The 19,994-nt window shown below is 45.3% G+C and overlaps 2 protein-coding genes across 2 annotated transcripts; one reads left to right on the forward strand and one right to left on the reverse strand.

Annotated features, from left to right (window-relative positions):
* Positions 1–7,502: 7,502 nt before the first annotated feature.
* hdac12 (histone deacetylase 12) lies at positions 7,503–10,995 on the forward strand. Its single transcript, XM_030109353.1, has 8 exons — positions 7,503–7,647; positions 7,733–7,876; positions 8,652–8,811; positions 8,903–9,099; positions 9,407–9,557; positions 9,633–9,749; positions 9,830–9,972; positions 10,050–10,995. The coding sequence occupies exons 1-8, from the start codon at positions 7,543–7,545 to the stop codon at positions 10,071–10,073; spliced, it is 1,041 nt and encodes a 346-aa protein (XP_029965213.1). The 5' UTR covers positions 7,503–7,542; the 3' UTR covers positions 10,074–10,995.
* Positions 10,996–11,979: 984 nt separating this feature from the next.
* trmt9b (tRNA methyltransferase 9B) lies at positions 11,980–19,448 on the reverse strand. Its single transcript, XM_030109349.1, has 4 exons — positions 19,223–19,448; positions 13,508–13,707; positions 13,246–13,419; positions 11,980–12,948 (listed from the first exon to the last, which is right to left on the reverse strand). The coding sequence occupies exons 2-4, from the start codon at positions 13,659–13,661 to the stop codon at positions 12,074–12,076; spliced, it is 1,203 nt and encodes a 400-aa protein (XP_029965209.1). The 5' UTR covers positions 13,662–13,707; positions 19,223–19,448; the 3' UTR covers positions 11,980–12,073.
* Between the last annotated feature and the right edge of the window lie 546 nt (positions 19,449–19,994).

The following is a 19,994-nucleotide window of genomic DNA, read 5'->3' on the forward strand; positions in this document are numbered from 1 at the left end:
ATTAAATAACATTCTCTCTTGACTGTTTTAACCAGGACTATGTTGTTTAAAAGTGCGTTTTGTCTGCTGTAATAGTTCAGGCTCCTTCCATCCAAAGCACTTTATTTTAATTATTTATTATACATTTTGGAAATGGAAGCATGATTTCATTTTTGGATTATGTTCTAATGAAAAATATAACATTGTGTTTGTCACATCTCCTCCATATTTCCTCACATAACTAAAGCAGATTTTAAAAAAATCATCATCTTTAAGTAACACAAACTCTTGATCAGGAACTGGTTTGTGACTTGTGTGAATATTTTACAGTGGAACAGACTGTTGCTTTTCCCGCCCCTTAAACTCTCTTATCGGCGTTATCTCCACGGCTGTGGGTGCGAGGCGGACGTTCCGAGGAGCCGGGGGTCCTCACACGGCACGGTGAGATGAAAGGTGGGAGGAAGAGAACCGAGCCAGCTGTGTTTCTGAAACATGTGGCTTCATGTGGCATGTGCCGCCGCCACACCAACGGCTCCCATGTTCAACCACAGCTGGAAACCCATACGGCGGTTCACCTACTTCCATTCTTCTCGGTGACCTAAACCCCGGTTAGACCCTCTACCTGCGGCGATCTGATGCAAGACCCGCAGACCGAGCTGTGGCAACAGACAGGAACAATACAAACATCATTAGAAAACATTCCAGCAATAACTCCATCTGACTCAATATCTCTGCTGATTGTTTGACTCCCCTCCAGATTCCTGGCATACCATGGGCCGAGAGCAGCTGCTGTACACGATCAGCGGGTTTCTATCAGATCGTCAGTTTCTGTGTGCGCAAAGGTGACAGATTATACGATCCAAGAAGGAATAGCAAATTATTTAGGATTATCTTGACTCCTCACTGACTAACAGAGAGGTTTCCTAACAGTTTTCAGACTTCTTTATTCTTCTTCTTCTGTAGTTTGTTGGTTTCAGTGTTTCAAAACTTTTCAAATGATTTCACGACCCTGGTCATGCAAGAAACACAGTACATCCAAGGGTGTCAGTAATCCACTAACGGATGAATCATGTAATAATAATGTGATGCTGTTTTTGTTTGGGTGGGACATGTTTCTACTTTGCCATGTAATTATGTACTGGCTGCTTCACTGGTCATGTCTTTCTTGTAAAAGAGGTTTTTCTCTCAACAGGACTTCAAAATACAAGTGAAATGATTAAAAAAACTTTTTTTCCCCCACAGTCTTGTTTAAAATTACCCACTTGTAGTTGATTTGAAAAGAAGAAAATCTCCACTAATATCCCAGATGTTCACTTGAGTCAATAGACGAGTTTTCTGGAGCTGCAGAAACTACCTGCTTTAAAAAGAACCTCATCAAATGAAGGTGTTTTTCATGGATTGATAATGAGAGTGGAGACGTTCTGTCTGCTGAGCGTAAATAAGAAAAGGTGCCGTGAGTTTACAGCGTCATTTCAATCGTGCGGTCTGTGACTTGTTATTCAGATATTCACATCTGGTCCCCAGAAATATGTGTTGGAATTCCTTTGAACAAAAGTTGAGAAAAAAAAAAATCTGAGTTTGTTCTCCCATCCGTCCATCCATTTTCTAAAAGTTCCATCTTGGGAGCTGCTTTCACAAGTGGCTCCGAGCACCAGTGTTGTGTAAATGAAGCCTAAAATGTCATAAAAGTATCACTTTTTTAATCAGAAATCATGTAAACGGGGCCTTGCACCACCAAACAATTCATTTTCTACTGCCAACGAAAAATATTTCTTCGATTGTGAACAACATCTGATCCAAATACACTTGGCAGACATTTCCCTGCATATTCTCCGTCTCTGCTGCTCTCCATCACGTCTGGGTTTTGGCTCGGCAGTTCGCACATCACATGTGTGCAGCACACACACTTCAACCGCTTTACAGTCGCACAACAACAATCAGCCGCAGCAGTTGTGAAATGCATTCCTGAACAGTGAGCGGCTCCAGATAACAGAGGAGGAGACGGTGGTGCATTGAGGCTACAATGATGCTGAATTACACCACAGCGCAAACGCTCCGCGGCCCGCTTCCACCGCACGTCTGTGCTTACGGCGGCACGGGAGAGGTGGATGAGAGGTGAATCAATCCGTGTGACCTGGAGGGGGGAAGGGGGTGGGGGATTGCCCCGGGGGGACGGGGCAGCGGCAGCGGCCCGTCACCCGCTTCACAACGACGGCAGCTACAAATTAATTCCCTCCAAAAAACAGCCCCCGTCCTCGCCTGCTGCAACACGCTCTGCCAGCTCGCACAATCGGCCCGAATTCTTTCCGCTCGGAGCCGTGAGCTGGAGGGCGAGGACGGGGGAGATGTGGGGGGGGGGGGGGGGGGGGGGGGGGGGGGGGGGGGGAGACACGGGGCACGGAGCTGCGACGCTGGGTAATTGACAGGTACGTTTGGGATCCAGCGTGCGGTGCAAACCGCACACCGCCCGTTTCCCCCTGCTGGGGTCAGACAGCAAAACAGCTTCCAGGAACATGAAGGGACATGCCGGGACGACGGGGGCATCGAGACACATCACAGGGGTATTTATGCAACAGACAATGTGCTCAGCGTGAAGTCTGCTCCGCTCGCTTGTGCAATAATACAAATGATATCCAGAGGGTTTAATCATATTCTTTCGACGGAAGAAGGAAGCCGCTTGAATCATTACGTTGTGATTTGTGAAAAAAGTGCCTTCAGCAGACTGACTGAAGCCCGTTTTCATTTCAACAGACCAGAAAAAAGAAAATCAGATTAAAGCTCAGCAGCTGTCTGCCTCTATTTCTTTCTTTCTTTTCTTTTTGCAGCTGTTTTGAATGAGATCCAAGAAGAAATACCCTGAAAACAGCTGAAGTAAAGCAGACTGACAGCTCTTCAAGCAGACAAGGAGACAAAAGAAGCAAATGAGCAGATAGTATCTAAAATATCAGGGACCACTATGTCATGAATTGAAATTCACTTTCACAGTTTATTTTCTGGCGTGTCATCAGTTATATGGAACATTATTCCTTTTTTGTGTTCTTTAGGTTGTGAGGCAGGTTAAAGTGAAACCCACACATGAAAACTCTTATTTTTTCATTTACCGCAGGAGGACCAAATCTGCCTCGACTGGATCACAATTAAACCTCCTTTTCTCCATCAGGATAAAAATACAAAGAGCCTTAAGGAATCTTAGTAAAGTGCAGCTGCTCTCACATCAGTGGAGTGAGAATCACTGATTAACTCTAAACCAGCTGTGTCAAACATGCAGCCTCAGTTAGCGCTCAATTATCCAGCCGAATGTCCTAATAAAAGTGTAAAAAAAAACACCAAAGACATTAACTGTTATTTTCTGAAATGTTAAAAAGCTGTTCCTAATTTAGCCCACATTCATTCTCACAGTTTCAGAGCAGAGGACAAATTTCAGGCCTGACCTAAAGCGGAGCAGCAGATGGCATCAGCGCTGGAGCCGAGAGATCAGAGATACCTGCAAAGAGCAGTAAAGTCAAACCATGAGGAGGGATTAGGAAAAACACGCACGATAAAGGATGCAGAAATCCTGTTTTGATAGGCAACAGGCATCACAATGTGCTGGTATGTTCTCAAATATACAGGCAGGAGTTGGAGTTGTTAGTATTTGTAGCAGGACAGTCAAACACATTTTAGTTCAGGAGAAAAAATAAAGCCCAGATTGGGAAAATCGTGCCATAATAAATGTTAAATTCAAACTTTTCTTTGTTATAATGTGACACTATTGATGGTTCATGCTGAACTTTAATTTTTCTAGTGTTTATTTAAAAGTGTGAAAAAAGTCTCCTATAAGACCGGAATAAATATACCGTACAGAAATCTCCTCTTACTTCTTCCTTCCTTGTTAACTGGACTGAAGTCAGTAATTGATTTTCCTTCTCTAATCTCCTTCCTCAATCATGAGGGGATTGCTCATCTGCACCTGAGGCCAACGTCTTCATCTCTTTCCTTATCTGCCCGGGAGAACACCAGCCCCGCCCCGGGGGGGCTGCACTAATCCCCCTCCAACAGACTCTACACACACACACACACACACACACACACACACACACACACACACACACACACACACACACACACACACACACACACACACACACAAACTGCCTGTCAGCATTGTAAAACAGACAGATGGAGAAGTAAAGACACTAGAAGTAACTAATCAAAGGCCATTTCTGGTACAGTGACAGGAGAACTATGGAGTCTATGAAACAAATTTACACATCATCCATTCGGACAAACAAGCAACCTGTCAAAACACAGATATCAAAGCACGTCCTGAACGCTGAGAAACCCCAGCTTATTATTTGCATTACGTCACGTCTCTTTAAACGGTAACATATGGGGGGGTGAAGATGGTAAATCTCTACAAAGTGACACCATAAATGATGTTGTGCCACTGTGATTAAGTGTCTCGACCACGGCAGACTTCAGGAAGGGGAGGGGGAGGAGTGGATACAATGGACACAAACAGACAGAGGGGAGCTCTGCTGAACACGAAGATGAACAACAACCTTCACTGAGAGAGAAATGAAATGAGCAAAAGGATGAAAGAAGCCTTAATATTTAATGATCTTTAATTTCCTGTCAGAGAGACATCGGTGTGGGTGCAGGGACAGTGGATTCAAATGCTCATCATTACAAGAGGAAAGACTGGAAACTAATCTGTCTATATTGGATCTGAAAACGATTCACAGCTCTACTCAATACTTTGTTGACGGCAGCAGTTACAGCCTCAAGTGTTTTTGAATATGATGCCACAGGCATCAGGTTCCCAGCAGTTCACTCCTCTTATGAGAACCTGAGAAGCGCCATGAGGTTGATGGGATACTTCAGAGCATTTTCAGATCCCTCCAGAGATATTTAACAGGGGCTGAAGCAGCTTCACAGAGTTGTCCTGAAGCCTCCTTTCATATCTCGCCTGTCTGATTCAGGATGGCCTTCATGAAGTCATAAAGTGGAGTCGGAGTAAGACTGCAGGAGTCTGTTCAGGGCACTGTGGGAGCTGAGGTCGACTCAGAGATAGGAGCAGGCTGGACAGACTGGTGAGAAAGAACAGCTCTGTCCTGGAGGAGGACCTTCACTGAGATGAGCTCCATCATGGACCAGCTCTCTGACCCCTCCACCACACCGTGGAGCTCGAAGCAGCTTCTTCAGAGTCACATTGCTGCATCCTCCACCCGAGGAGGAAGCACCACAGACCATTCAGACCCTTCTCAGTCAAACCGTACAACACCGCTGATCCAACAGGAGGCACTGTAAACTACTGAAATTAACATAAAATAAAAACATAATAACAATGTGTTAAGAGCCTGATCTAAAGGAAATGAGTGTGTCAGGAGGAAGTTTGTTCTACAGGTGAAGCATGTAGGAACTCCATGTTGCTTTACCTTCTTTGTTTCTGACTGGAAAAAACTTACTGCAGCTCTTCTTGAGGACCTACAAGTAAGTCCCAGAACATTCAAAGTTTTTTAGACCACAACATTTTTAAGTCAATCCTATGACTTTGAGCCAGAAATCTTTCAATTCTTGCAATATTTTTCAGATAGTAGTAAGCCGATATTATTATTGTCTTAATGGTAGTGTGCTGGTTTTGTTCCTGTCTTACTATGGCTGTTGAATTTCAGGTTTGAGTCCATTGTCACATGCAGATTTCTGCTTTTATTTGATTTCTTCAGTGAAGTGGAGTGAACAATGGAGGGGAGTGATTCCATGAGAATTCAGTCCCTGGTCCAGATCACCATGGAGCAGAATTCGGGGATCATCGAGCTAAAACAGCGTCTGTCCAGCTTCAAAACAGGAGAGAAGTTGCTTACAGAGAAGGACCGAAAGTCATGGAATCCCAGCTCCAGCAGAAAGAAGAGGAGGTCGGCGCCCTCAAACAGGCTCTGGAGGCCAAAGGAACTGATCCCCAACACTTTGATGCTCAGCTTGCCAAGAAAGTCAGTCAGATGAAGGCCGTGACTGAGAAAATGATGGCTGACAGTAATAACCTCCGGTGTCAAAGACGGAGAAGCAGGGAGCAGCAAATGGTGGCTGAAAAGGAGGCGCTCTTTAAAAGCCAAGAGGAGATGGAGACCAAGCTCACCTTAGAAACTGATAACCTGAGGATGACCAATGGGGAAGGAAAAGATCAAGTCTCTGACACTGTGGCAGGAGCACTGTGCCTATCAGCAGTGGAGAGTGGCTGCTCAGATGGCCGTTTTAGAGGAGGAGAACCAGCAAAAGCTAAGTCGAAGAAAAACACTAATTCACCTTCTCTCTGTTCCTCATAACTTGAAAGCCCTGATCATCCTCATTACAGTAAATGCATTCATTATAAATCCCGTCTGTGACAATTGTGATGTTTAATACCGGTATCTGTATGGTCCCACTGCAGCACACTGCTGCATTTACGTGTAATTCAATTCATTTTAAATTCAGCTTTTTCTATACAGTGCCAATTACAACACAGTCATTTCTAGGCTGCTTTTACAGAGAAAACCCAACAAATCCACATGAGCAAGCATAAGCGACTGCGGAAAGGAAAAACTAAGTTTTTAAAGGAAGAAACCTTTGCAGAACCAGGCTCAGAGGTGGCAGCTTTCTGTTATTCCGTCACAAACTTCACAAACACTGACTTATAGATCCTGGAATTGACTTTGCTGTATTCAGCATCCACTCAAACGTGTAAAGATGGGTTCAACAATGATTCAAACTACAGAAGAATGAAGTATAAAGTAATTAATCAATATTCATACAGAGAAACTGCTTCAGCTTGAAACGTCACATCACAGCAAAGAAAAGCTTTAAATTTAAAAAAATCTGTCTCTCGCTATGGATTTGTAGGATGGAGAACTGTAATTGCAACAAAACAATAGCAATTCCATCACTGGGATGACAGGAGCATCCTAATTGAAGTGTCTTTTAATGTTGTCAGTATTAAAAACTGCATCAGAGGCATTAGTGGATCGTATTGGATATCGGCACCAAGTCCTCACCGATCAATCTCTTCTAAAGGCGGCAAGTTCACCACACTGGACTAATACGACACAAAGAAACAATCATGAGGTTCTGGGTTTACTCTGTGGCCTTTCTGTGTAAGTTCTCCATCAGTACTTTCTCCTTCAATCCAGACACGTGGGGAAAATATGAAAATTATGCACAGAAAGGCTTGGTTTGGATTTGAATATTTGACCTCCACTCTGTGAGCGAATTTACTGACCACTGTGATTGTAAAATTCTCTAGATAAATAATCCATTTACTATTTGCTTTACGCTTCTTTATTAATGTTGTTTTTCAGATCTGTTGTGCAATATGGAGCTGCTGTGATTCCATACTGTGGTGGAATGAATGAAGCCTGTAATGTGGACGGAGACCTGCAGTACTCACTGTGGTCGGTAGAGGGAGACAAATATCAGCTGCACTCACGCGGTGGCGCTTCCACTCCCCGCCAGCAGATGGCAGCGCCACAAAACAAGATCCCACACAAACATCCGTCTTCACAGATTCTTTCATAACACCACAGTGCGTGAACCTGAGTTTTCCTGCGTGTTATGAGAGCGGACAGAAGGATGACCTGCACGAAGCGGATCTTCAGACCTCGGTCTCCGCTGCTCGGCGCGGCTCTCGGCTCCTGCAGACGTTTCCACGCAGAAACAGTAAGATCCGATTCATCCAGGCAGCCACGACCTGCTCCTTCACTGAGTCACAGCTGTATGTCACACGTGCTTCCTCACCTGACAGGTGAGGCTTGAATCCAGAGGACTCCCCATAATCCACCACAGGAAGTATGTGTGTGAGCTTCCTCCCAACCACAGGTTTCCCATGGAAAAGTTCCCCAGAGTTTTACACTTTTTGCTCCAAGATCATGTTATTACTGAGAAACAGGTGAGTGACACACTCAGATCTGATGTTAAATATAAGTATCTTTTGTGTTGGTCAGTAAAACACAAGCACATCTAAACATAGATAATTTTGAACTTCGGTTTTAAAAAAAAGGAAAAATCATCTGACGTGAAATATGCAAAGGAATCACTTACTGTATTTGTAATTATTTAATTGTTATAATAATTGAATATTATAATATATAATAATAATGATAATGATAATGATAATAATTGTAATTATTAAACTGACTGACAAGCCATACATTTAAATAAATAAAATGTAAATAAATTAAAATTTAATGCCATGATAAAAGTTTCACCGAATTCCATTGTAATTAAGCTTTGTCTATTAAACCCCTGCTCGTCTGATTTTTGTAGTTTTTTTCATTCAGAATAATTATTTTTATTACCAGAATTCAAAACTTGCTCCTTGCATGACAGTCAAGATTTTGTGTTCATTATTACACATATGTCACCTGCATTATCATTTTTTTTTTTAATTGTTTGACTGCAGTCTGACCATTCTGTCATTTCTCGATATTTACATATGCCTTTATCTAATATTTGAAAAAGGTATATTTTTAATTTCCTGAAAAGAATTGGCCCAGTTTTTCCATTACCTTTTATATTATTAGATTTAATTCATGAGAAAAGATGCCAAATAATAGCCAGTATTTTGTCCACAAGCAGCAGACCAGCAGTCTGTATTCCACTGTGTCAGTATTGCCATTTCGGACACGGTTTCTTCTTCATGTCGTTTTCTTTTTTCACAGTAGGTGTGGGTCCCTCAGATTGCCTCGACAGATTTACTGCGCTGCGTTCACACCGAGGAGTACCTGAACGATTTCATACACGGGAAAATAAATGAGCGTGAGCAGAGGAGGACCGGATTTCCCTGGAGCGAAGGCATCGTGAGACGCTGTCGATATGAGACGGGTGAGGGGACGAATCGCGCACTGACAGCGGCGTGGCCCGGACCTGTCATGGTAGATCGATCATCAGTGTTCCTCTGCTCTGCTGCCGACAGGAGGGACGCTCCTCGCCGCTCAGGTCGCTCTGCAGAGGGGGCTGGCCTGCAGCACGGCAGGAGGAACACATCATGCTTTCCCCAGCTACGGTTCGGGGTTTTGTCTCCTCAATGACCTGGCGGTAGCAGCAAAACACACACTGGACAGCTCCTCGGCTCAGAGGAAGGTGCTGATTGTGGATCTGGACGTGCATCAGGTGGAGCATATGTACACACCTTGTGTGATTTTAGCCTGTCCCAGATGAAACACAGAGAGAAACACTCACATTTTCCTCCTTAAAGTCAATTCAGAATGACAAATTAGCCTGTAATGTCTGTTTTTGGACTGTGCCGGGAAACCAAAGCCCGCATTGTTGTGATGTTAAGGTTGCAGTGGTTATTGTTTGGTTTTGTGAAAGCATAGACATTTTCGTCATCTGTTTCTCACATCGCAGCAGTTCATAAACTGCTAAAACCGCAGGAGATATTTCCATCAACTCAAACGTCTCCTCCCGCGTCCCGCAGGGCGACGGCACCGCTTTCATCTTTAAAGAGGAGCCGTCGGTCTTCACGTTCTCGGTGCATTGTGGGAAAAACTTCCCCCTCCGTAAACAACACAGTGACCTGGACGTCAGCGTGGAGGACGGACTGGAGGACAGAGAGTACCTCGCCACCGGCACGTCCAGCAGGTCCCGTCTCTGAATGTTAACGTGAGCCGTCCTGGGTGTGTGACGGAGTGTGTGCTCTGCAGTGGAGGCCCACCTGCCCTGGCTGCTGGACAGCTTCCGCCCCGACCTGGTCCTGTACGACGCCGGCGTCGACCCCCACTGGGAGGACGAGCTCGGGAGGCTCCAACTGACCGACCACGGTGAAGGATTCTTTCTCCTTGCGAGCAAGTCATCCTGCAAGTGGCTTTTTTTTAACAATACTGTGAATCCTCCTTATCAGGGCTTTACCAGCGGGACCTGTATGTGATGAAAACCGTGGTGAGCAGAGGCGTCCCTCTGGCTGCGGTTATTGGGGGAGGATACTCCAGAGACATCGACAAGCTGGCCCTCAGACACTCCATCGTCCATAGAGCGGCAGCTCAGGTAAAACAGATCCAATTAATACCAGATGATTTCAACAAATCGGCCTCTGAATGGAAGTTTTGTTTTTCATTTTTCAGGTTTGGAGGGAAGCTGGAATGTGACTTCTGTAAATCCTCAGAGCTTTGCTGCGTGATCTTCATCTCTGAAGCCAATTCCACCACTAGAATAGAAAGACTCCTTTAATCCCTGAGAGAAGTTCTTTAACTAGCGGATGTGGTCGCCATGCAAGATGCCTCATCCGCCCAGTGTGAGCAGTTTGAGTTTCAGTGTCTCATCCAAGGACATTTTTACATGTGAATAGGTCAAGTTGGAGAATCGAACCTGCCGCAATTGTTCTCGAAACCACTTTTTTTGTTGTATTGGTCTTATCTAAGTGTCCACAGTCTATGGTCTCGGTCTCACAATGTGTCAGACTGGCTGAGCGTCTCGAAGGGAAGCCAAGTTAATGGTCATGTCAGTCAACAGCACTCAAGAGTCAGTCCTTAAATAGTGTAGAAGTAGCAGTCATGCTATTGCCACACATATTTGATCTCAACATTTATCGTGAGTTCACACAGTAGACCTGCTCTGTCTCAGTGTTTTTGTTTCTGTAGTTGAATACAATCTCATATTTATAGTAAGCAGCTGAACCCAACATGGTGCTGATGTTCTACAACTCTTGCAAGATGGAAGAAAAAACTTTTTTTTTGAGGTCTTAGTCTTGACTACAAGTCGTTTCGGATTTAAAAATGACCACTCTACGAACTGACTACATTCGCCTCCTGGTCACCGGTACCTTGGCTCCATCTAGTGGCACAGATGTGTGATGACAATCTAGTCGTCAATTATAGTACGACCCCATTTTTGAGAATACAATTTCTGGAAAAAAATATCATCCTATATTCGGGCCAGTATGGTATTATCTGGTATACACAGTGCATTTCGACTGTTAAATATTAGAATCTACCAGAGCCGGGAGATGTTTTTAAATAAACTACCTCTAAACTGATGCTTTTAATGCTCCACGTTCCCTCTACAATAATAAAGCTGTTTTATAAGAAAAGCTGGTGTTTGTTCACTTTGAGCTGGCCATATTTCACAATTTATACAGAATTAAAATAAAAAGGTTCAAATTATAGTATAGTATTTAAATTTATACTCATACATTATGAACAAAACAGTCTGGAAAGATTAGGAGACGTAGTAAATGTTAAGACAGTTGTAGCATTTCAGAAAGAGTTTCTCAGTTAATGAAAGCAAAGGAATCAAACTCGTGAACAAAATTTAATGACACAAGAAGTTCACATCGGACATTACGGTACCAGTGTCACTAAAAACACATTCTGTGCAGATGAAGGTCACGCACCGTCCTTGGCACAGTAGGAACAGACGACCATCAAGTTTCAAGTTTCACCTCCATCGCCGGCGTCGACGGTACAGTGCAGCGTTTATTCACAGTATATGAGGCAGTTCATCTGATATATTCAGCTTGCTACGAGACAACACGGCAGCAGAAAGACGAATACCAGCATCGAGCACGTGCGCACACACACACACACACACACACACACAACACGTAGTGTGAAACACAAAGTGGCACGAATGTTCTGGAAGATATTCTGCACAACTCGTGGCTGTTCACACGTGAGCCTTCCTTCCCGAGAAGTCTGGAAGGGAGCGTGTGATTGTTGAAACAGGCAGACACCAAACGGCAAAGGGTTTCTCCGCTGAAATGAACGCAGTTGAAACATTTTACATCTTTTGAAAAAGAACAGTTGAGCCTAAAGAGAAAAACAGTACACGTCCTGACATCTTCCTTCAAAGATTGAGGTTGTTTTTTTTTTTTTTAAGTGGTAAAATTAAGCTTGGAGGAGCTTCATAATAAAAGAAGAACTCTAAAATCAAACAGGGGGTTGGCTCTATGTAATAAAAGAAGTTCTTAAAAATGTGGTGCAGCAAACTGCAACAATCCATTACATTTCATAAAAATTGATTAAAAAAAAAAAATCACACCAATCGAACGGTTGAGGAGTTGTGTTGACCGCACACTCATCAGATGTGTAACTCAGTGCTGAAACTTGAGGCAGAAGTGAAGCCGAGCAAACTAAAAACATGTAAAAAGTCAGATCTTCCACAGGCGGACTTTCTCCGCCACCACGCACCAGTTGGCGTGGTCGAAGTACGCGTGCTTGACGTGGAGCTCCTCCACGTGGTTCTGGATCAGCTCGGCCAGCTCCCCCTCCCTGAAGACGTGGTAGTACCTCAGGCAGGAGCCGTCTGCCTGGCCCCCGCTGCCCTGAGGACTGGGTGTGCTTTCCCGCGGCGCCGCCTGGCCCTGCAGGGGGATGAGGTCCGGCAGCGCCACGGAGCCGCACTCCTGGGACAGAGACACGGACACGCCCTGGTGCTCCGCGACGCCATCCCCCTTGTGCGCGTCCGCGTCCGCCTCGAAGACGTCCTCCTCCGAGCCGATGGCGGACGGCGGCGAGAAGAAGCTTGAGACCTGCTTGATGAGGCCCCGCCCCCGCCGCGCGGCCTTGTTCCTCTCGTTTTCGCCGGCGGGCGAGGATAAAGTGCTCAGCTCTCGGGAGGACGAGCGGGAGATGGCTAAGCTCCCGAAGTCGAACACGGAGTCCAGCGACCGGGAGAAGAACCAGAGCGCCTGCGTCTTCTGCTGCGGCGCGCGGAGAGCCAGGTCCTCCTCGTCCGCCACCGACGATGTGCTTCGAACCTTCCTGTGCTTGTCGGCGGTGTCTATGGCTTCGCTGGCGCTCTGCGCCGCCGCCCTCCTCCTGGGTTTGGCCGGCTCCCTGCCGAAGCCGCAGGGCAGATGGGGGTTGGGGTTCCAGGGCACGAAGATGTCCTGCTTCTCGAATTTCCGGCGCTTCTGCTCCATGGCCCAGACGTAGATCATGATGCGCCCGCCCACCCGCAGGGTGCGCGCCATCTCCCTTATTGCTCGAATACGACGCTCTTTGGTGGACAAATGATGGATAACTGGAAAAAGAAACAATGGCAGAGAGCACCTATTTATTTATCCCTCCCAATGTCTTCTGCCTTTATCAGAACCTGCAGGTCACACTGTGCTTCAAACGCGGGTCGATCCCGGTGTGGGCGGCTGCTGCTGTCCTGCAGACAGCACGCCTTTGTTAGGAGGCCACGTGAATTATTTCAGTGTTGGCACGGCAACACAGGCCCACGTTACGCTGATGTTTATCACTACATATGCTAATTCTGAGGCAGGCAGCCGCCGCGGGTAATGAAACATCCAAACACACACACGTCTCCACGCACCTGCAATGGAAAGCACAGCGTCGAAGCAGCCGTCCCGATAAGGCAAATGCAGCCCGTCACACACTTGCACCTCGTGTCCTTGGCTCCAGGCAAAGTCCACCAGGGGGCGACAGACGTCACACCCCAGCTTGAACACCTCCTGGTTGATGTGGAGATACTTTCCATTGCCGCAGCCTGCAAAGGTAGAGTAAAGACACGACGGTTGAAATCATGGGCCGACCGTGAGGGACGAGCGTCGGCGCGATGGCGGGGAGACGCCCACCGATGTCGGCGACGATGCTCCCGGGCTGCAGGTCCAGCAAGAACTGCCGCACCTTCGGCCAGGCCTTGTAGCGGCTGTCGTTGAAATACGGGGCGATCTTGTCGTAGACGCTGTGCACGTGATCCCGCTCCAGCTGGGTGGCAGCCTCCTCCATCGCGCTCGTCGAGGCTGCCTGGCGTGGCGGCCTCACAGCTCCATGGCTGCGGGGGGAGAGAACCATCGCTCGGGTCAAACAACACATTCACCGGACAGATGTAACGGTGCACCTCCTGAAGTGGCAGAGCTCAGCGGGGAGCCCTAATCAGCAGACACACTCAAACACCTGTCAGGCAGCGGACTAATTTCACGTCAAACCCTTCAGGTAGCAGCTGCGTCAATAAGCCTCGTCACATCTACCCAGCAGTCCTCCAGGAGGAAAGGTCAAGGGGAAGAGCTGTGAATGAGCCATCAGGCTTTATTTGTCATCACTGGTCTGCAACTTAAAATAAAACAAAGATTGCAGGGATATAAAAGTCTACTCAACTCAAGTGAAATTATTATAGTGTATCCAGCTTAGAAATGTGGGAGAATGCACAATAAATGCCTCGCGGCTCAGGTTTTCAGTAGAGGGTGTTGGTTGATATCCATCAGCACGGCCGTGCAGTCAGAGAGTCTGACTGACCTGCCTGCAGTCCGCATCTTTCATCCACAGAAAGCATTTGATGCACCATGGAAGGGAAACTGAACAAATCCCTCCAGAAGACAAGAATCTGACGAGAACCTCAGAATTGCACAACAAAGCTGTGTTCAGTCGTACCGCTGCCAAATTCACACCGATTTCCATATAATGGTTAAATCGTTTCCTCGTTCGGAAACAGCGGGTCGTAAACAACCGCTAAGTGACGTCTTCCAGAGCACTCGGCAGGTTCATTTCCATGTCCAGTTGTTTACGCGCAGCCGCACAGAAGCAAAAGGTCAAGACGTAAATCATTTATGACGACAGCAACATGAAAAACTCACAACATCCATCATGTTTCAGTTAACAGCGTTCACTGCCTCCACCGCTGTCTACAAGGCTGTTGATGGAGATTTTAGATCGTAAATTTTCTGCTTAACAAACAAAGAGGATTTGAGCAGGAGCTTCAGTTTTGATTGGAACGTCTCCTGACTGAGAGGACTTTCCATTTATCTAAGAATGAAGAACTATTTAACATGTGTGAATAAACTGTGGTACTTTCCATCGCCTGACAGCAACAAACTGCAGTACCTTTGAAGAATGAAGTCATTGTTTTGAACTGTATTTGTACCTGATCATTTAGAACTACAAAACAATTATCTAACCATATGACACCAATACAGCTCAAATATTTCTGTGACTGTAGGAGTTAATCGGAATGCCTGGAGAAAATCTATAAAAGCCCAAGGAGTACATGTAAACTCCACACAGAGGTTCTGGGTGTTTAATATCACTCGGAGGCCACAGAGTTAAATACCTGACTCGAATATTAATTTCTGCAAAATCAAGCTGAGAGAAAAACAATGGAAAGAAAGGATTTGTTTATGCAAAAACAGAAAACCTTTGTTGTGTTTTTTGGGGGCCCATTTACACGATCGTGGGGCTCGGAGCCAGCGAAAACACAAAACTGTTCGGAAATGTTTCCAAGGCGAGACTTTTTGAAAATGCTCCATTTCTGTGGGAATGGGGAAAAAGCATTCTGACATGCTGTGCAATAGGTGTCTATAAGGTATTGTTCTCTACAAGCATGTGTGGTTTCATTACAAAAAAACCAAACAAAAAACAAACTGTGCCAAATCGTGGCCTGGCATGCCAACTACATCTTGTGTTCCTGAAGTTTCCACAGCAATGGGCATCGTTTCCAAAAAGTTGTTGTGTAAATGCAAAACTTTTCTGCAATGAAAATGTAAAAATAGTTGTGAAGAGTTGTCATGTAGAAACTGGGCCTGTTTGTGAAAGTATCTAAATTTTTTTGAGTAGACTCATTCTGCTAAGCTACATTTTGCGTTGCAACGAATATACGATGTGATCGTCGTCTTTCTGTCATGGCAGACGTTAGTGGGTGGACTATGTTTGGCAGCAAACTAAAATTTTGTGCACAATGTGTTACAACAAGGAAACATGAGAAAGGATTGGTCTGAAGGCCAAACCGAGATGGTCTGATGAGTCGACCACGGGGTCGGAGCGTCTCCTAAGGTGCAATCAAGACTAATCCATAGAAGGAAAAAGCTGCAAAACGGCGACACGATCAACAGAGGCTCATTAATGCATGTGGTTCTACGGAGGCTCCACGTTTGAATAAGCAGGATTAAAAGGATTAGCTGACAGATACGACCGGCAGACCCTCAGAGGTCGTGTGGCTGCTGCAGGTGAAGCCAACAAGCTGTAAACACGAAGCTGTGTAGCAGCCGTTTCTGAACGAGGAAAAAACCCAAAAACCCAAAAACCCAAAAAACACGAAGCACACATTTGTGCATGCAGAGGAGAGAAAACACACCCGGAGCAGAATTCGAGACTCACTTGAAATTTGGAGGGATTATGTAATTGTTGCCTGTGTTTTTCACAACTCCCACTGCAGTCTCTCCACTTTATTAGGATTCAGCCCACAGCTCCTGCAGTGCTGCTGCCCAGGCTCCATCAAGCACAATATGTACAAACAACTCCTCTGTTATCATCTGAAGGATTAGGCCGATAAACCCCAACATGCACGGCTCTCGTCGGGCCGCTGTGCTTCTTCTGTTTGTGCTTCAATTAATTCTATGCAGAAGGAAAAGCCACACGCCGCACCGTGTTCATCACAAACTGCAAGTTAGTAAGAGTCATGTGGAGCTCTTCTATACAAAACCTGAACATGCTTCAAGCAGTTTAGATGTTTTACGTATGTTTTAACAATCAGACACCATTTATGAAAAATATCTCGGTAAGACTGAGTGTACATTTATTTTCCTTTATAACACTCCTGATTTACAATTTATATAGTTAACTCCTAAAGAGGTTTCTTCACCAAAAAAAATCTAACAAAAATACACTGACAGCAGATAAAAAAGTACTTTCTCGATATTTTAATGAGATCTACGGATCTGACATTTCAATCGTCACCTGTTTTCATCCTTTTTCTTCTTTCTGGTTTAACTGATATTTTTTCCCACAGGTCTGTACATCCATGTACTCAATTCATGTTTATAGCATACTGTCCTCTGCATGCATGTGTGTGTGGTTTCATTACAAAAACAACCAACAGCGCCAACCTGTGGTTTGCTTTTTTCTGTTTCTGCTATTTTCTTGGAAACAGACATAATTTCCAAAATATTTCTGAAAAGACAACGCAAAAAACATCGCGTTTTCTCTTGAAATGTCTCGTTAATGTGGTCTGAAAGTGTCAGGGTCCTAAAATGAGCTGATGTTACACATGAGCATGGTCAACACGGCTTTACTTCAATCCTGCCAGGATCACTTCTGAACCTGCTGGGCACTCAGAGCCGACAGAATTAAGACTACATGATAAAACAAAGATAAATATTCTGATTTAAAAAGGGTCGAAGAATATTAAAGAGGTGTGTGGATTCAGATTGAATCTGACCTCATCTGCTTCCTTTGAACAGATTTTTTTTCACTCCTGTCTCATGTTAATGACACAGAGGATGAAATATAACATTACTGTCATGTCATCTGATCCAAAGGCCCATGTGACGGTTCCCTGGAGTGGATTGAAAAGAACCGAGTGTGAGCTACTCACAACAGTCTTTGAGATGCATTTAACATACGCTATTTCAATAAAGATTGACCTACACAAATCTGTTGGTAAGTTCACTAATGTAACTGAACCATTACAGGATTACTGGTGCATGCCGTTGGCCTCTTTCCAAACGTCTGTCTCCAGCAGAAATGAGATCAGGGCCGCGGCGCACGTTGAGCTTTCATCGCCTACTGAGCAGCGTGACACAGATGATCTGCTCGATCCAGCACAGAGAGAAGAGTTGTTCTTTTCAATCAGCTGTGATGGATGAAAGCCGTCGGCGCTCTCGACACACATTATCCGTCACTGTCGTCACTCTGCCGCCATATGCAGCAAAATCAAGACCCAGAATGCCACGCATTGTAGATATACTGTTGTAATCATAGAAAGGCTTCCGACTTGTGTATTTATAAATGTATTGTGGCATTCATCCATTCATTGAAGCACGTTCCTTCAGACAATGGGCAAACAGCAGGATACACCCTGACATAAAAGTACACACACACACAGTCATTTAGACTCCCCAATTAGCCTAAAACAAACATTTTTCTTCTGTGGGAGGAAGCCAGAGAACCTGCTGGGAACCAGTGCACAAGTTTAAGTCACCATAGAGAGGTCTTCACCAAAACTGAAGACTTCTGGCAATGAGGTCTTGGATCATCTGGAGCTCATCCCAGAAAACTGTCGGAGAGAGCAGAGTAAACTCACAGGTGAGAGGAGAACAGTCCATCACAGGGCAAACACAGAGAAACAGAAACTGGTCTAGAAACCTCTATACCAGCCTCGCTCTGCTCCTCCCGCCTGGGAGCCTCACCTTCATCATCCTCCTCCACATGTGACCAATCCACCTTTTATGAATATGAAATATAGAAACTCAGCCTAACAGACCTTGGGGTGCTGTTGAGGGCAATACTGATGAAGTTAACCAGAGATAAAGCTCTCGAACGTTTCCTCTTCCTCTCCTGACTGATATGCCCTTGACTGTTACTTGCTGGTATCCAGCAGGCGCACGGTGAACATTAATGGCAGCACTGACCACATGATGTTAAGAAACAAAGGCTGACGATAGATGCAAACTGTTCTGCTGCTTATAAAGTGGCCGGTGGAGCCACATGCCCTCAGTGTGCATTAACAGGCTGGTCTGAGCGCTCCTCTGCTGGAGAGCACGGCGTATATGCAGGCAGCATCCTTTGCTCATACCTATTTTTGGACTGCCATCATCTGCATCATTTCAGTCAAGTGGAAGTAAAATATTCCTTATGTAACGGGGTAATCTGGCCTCATTGAGTATTGTCTGCCTGAGCGCCCCCCCACCCACCCCCTGCTCACTAAACTATGGCTGACATTATGTAACCAGCAGCTGGAGAGGCTCAGAGCACTCCCTCTGACTGACAATGGGAACTCAAATTAAATCAGTGGACACAGACAAGGTCTGGCACACAGATTTACCCAAGGTACAGGACACTGTTCAAGGTGCAATCTGAAACAAGACTTCTCCAAGGACACGCTTCTCCCTGAAGTAGTCTCTTGCAGGGTTTGCATTTAAATCTTCTCTCAAAGTTGCAGGACTGGAGAACTGAGACCTCAGTGATCGGAGCTGTTATTCCGAGCAGACCTGGGCAGCACTTCATGACTCAACATCCACATGTGGACAGAGGTCGAGAGGCTCCACGTGTCCATCACTGTCACCGCTGAGCAGAGACGCGAGCTTTAATTCGTGCTCGCTGGTGATGGATGGAGTGAAGGGCACGTGAGAGGCTGGGGAGTGCAAACTAATCGATCAATGCATTGACGAAATACTTGTTATGAATGTGATCTGCAACTATAAGTAATACCAGTCTGCAAGTGAAAATAAAGAAAGAATAATGACTATTTGTATATTTGGTTTATTCTGAAAGATTGTGATGTAAAATCTGTTATCATTTAGTTAATATTTGCACATGTTAAGTGGGAAACTTCCACGCAGTGGTGACCGATCACTCACCGTGGACGTGGACAGATCCTCCGCCTCTGTCCTCAGGTCGCCGGAGGAAAACTTCCCTCTGAGCGCGGACGATGGACCTACATGACCGAGCCGGAGGACCGGGCCCGAACCAGCGGCACCGGGCGCGGTGGTACCGGCATCGCGAGGGCGGACCGCGTGAAACGGGAGGAGGCAGAGAGACCGACCGGGGAACAACCGTGTGGACCGCAGGACGGGATTAATCCCGCACACCGCACGGCAAGCACCTGGAGAGGCGGTCGGCTTACGGTCAGGCGTTTCAGAATAAAAGAGACGCAGCCGCCTTCCGGTTAGGTGTTTCAAAGTAAAGGACGATCAGACTAAAGAGGGCATCGATTCTCAGCCTGCAGGCTCACTTCCGGTGATGCGTTTCAAAATAAACAAGGGTGTCATAATACTACAAACATCGAACTGTAAAAAGTATTTCCTAAAAAAAAAAAAAAAGGAAAACCTTGAATAAAGATATTTTGTATGTTCTAAGCCTACATTTTCACTGAAATGTCAGGCGATACCAAAAGTATTAATCTTTGGTAACTTTCACATCACTGCCTATTACAATGGCTTTTGAAAGCTTGTTTTTGAGTGAAAAAGTTATTTGATCAGTAAATAGAAGAGTGCAGAGAAATAACTCTAACCAATAGAAGGTGCAAAATAATAAATTATGATTTTGTATTTTTTTCAGGCAATATATCACAGCACAACTTTACCTTTTCCTTAATAAATCTCTTTTTTGCATCATATTTATTTTTATGTA

This window comes from Salarias fasciatus, chromosome 14 (assembly GCF_902148845.1).
Source record: "Salarias fasciatus chromosome 14, fSalaFa1.1, whole genome shotgun sequence".
In the NCBI taxonomy this organism is placed as follows: domain Eukaryota; kingdom Metazoa; phylum Chordata; class Actinopteri; order Blenniiformes; family Blenniidae; genus Salarias; species Salarias fasciatus.

What these genes read in the sequence shown, in the direction of transcription:
- trmt9b (XM_030109349.1), bottom strand. Translation starts at nt 13,661, where the DNA reads ATGGAGGAGGCTGCCACCCAGCTGGAGCGGGATCACGTGCACAGCGTC. An exon ending in GAGCATCGTCGCCGACATCG is followed by an intron (nt 13,420 to 13,507) that starts GTGGGCGTCTCC and finishes CTACCTTTGCAG; the next exon opens with GCTGCGGCAATGGAAAGTAT. An exon ending in CGCTGTGCTTTCCATTGCAG is followed by an intron (nt 12,949 to 13,245) that starts GTGCGTGGAGAC and finishes TTCTTTTTCCAG; the next exon opens with TTATCCATCATTTGTCCACC.
- hdac12 (XM_030109353.1), top strand. Translation starts at nt 7,543, where the DNA reads ATGAGAGCGGACAGAAGGATGACCTGCACGAAGCGGATCTTCAGACCT. An exon ending in GCTCCAACTGACCGACCACG is followed by an intron (nt 9,750 to 9,829) that starts GTGAAGGATTCT and finishes CCTCCTTATCAG; the next exon opens with GGCTTTACCAGCGGGACCTG. An exon ending in TCCATAGAGCGGCAGCTCAG is followed by an intron (nt 9,973 to 10,049) that starts GTAAAACAGATC and finishes TTCATTTTTCAG; the next exon opens with GTTTGGAGGGAAGCTGGAAT.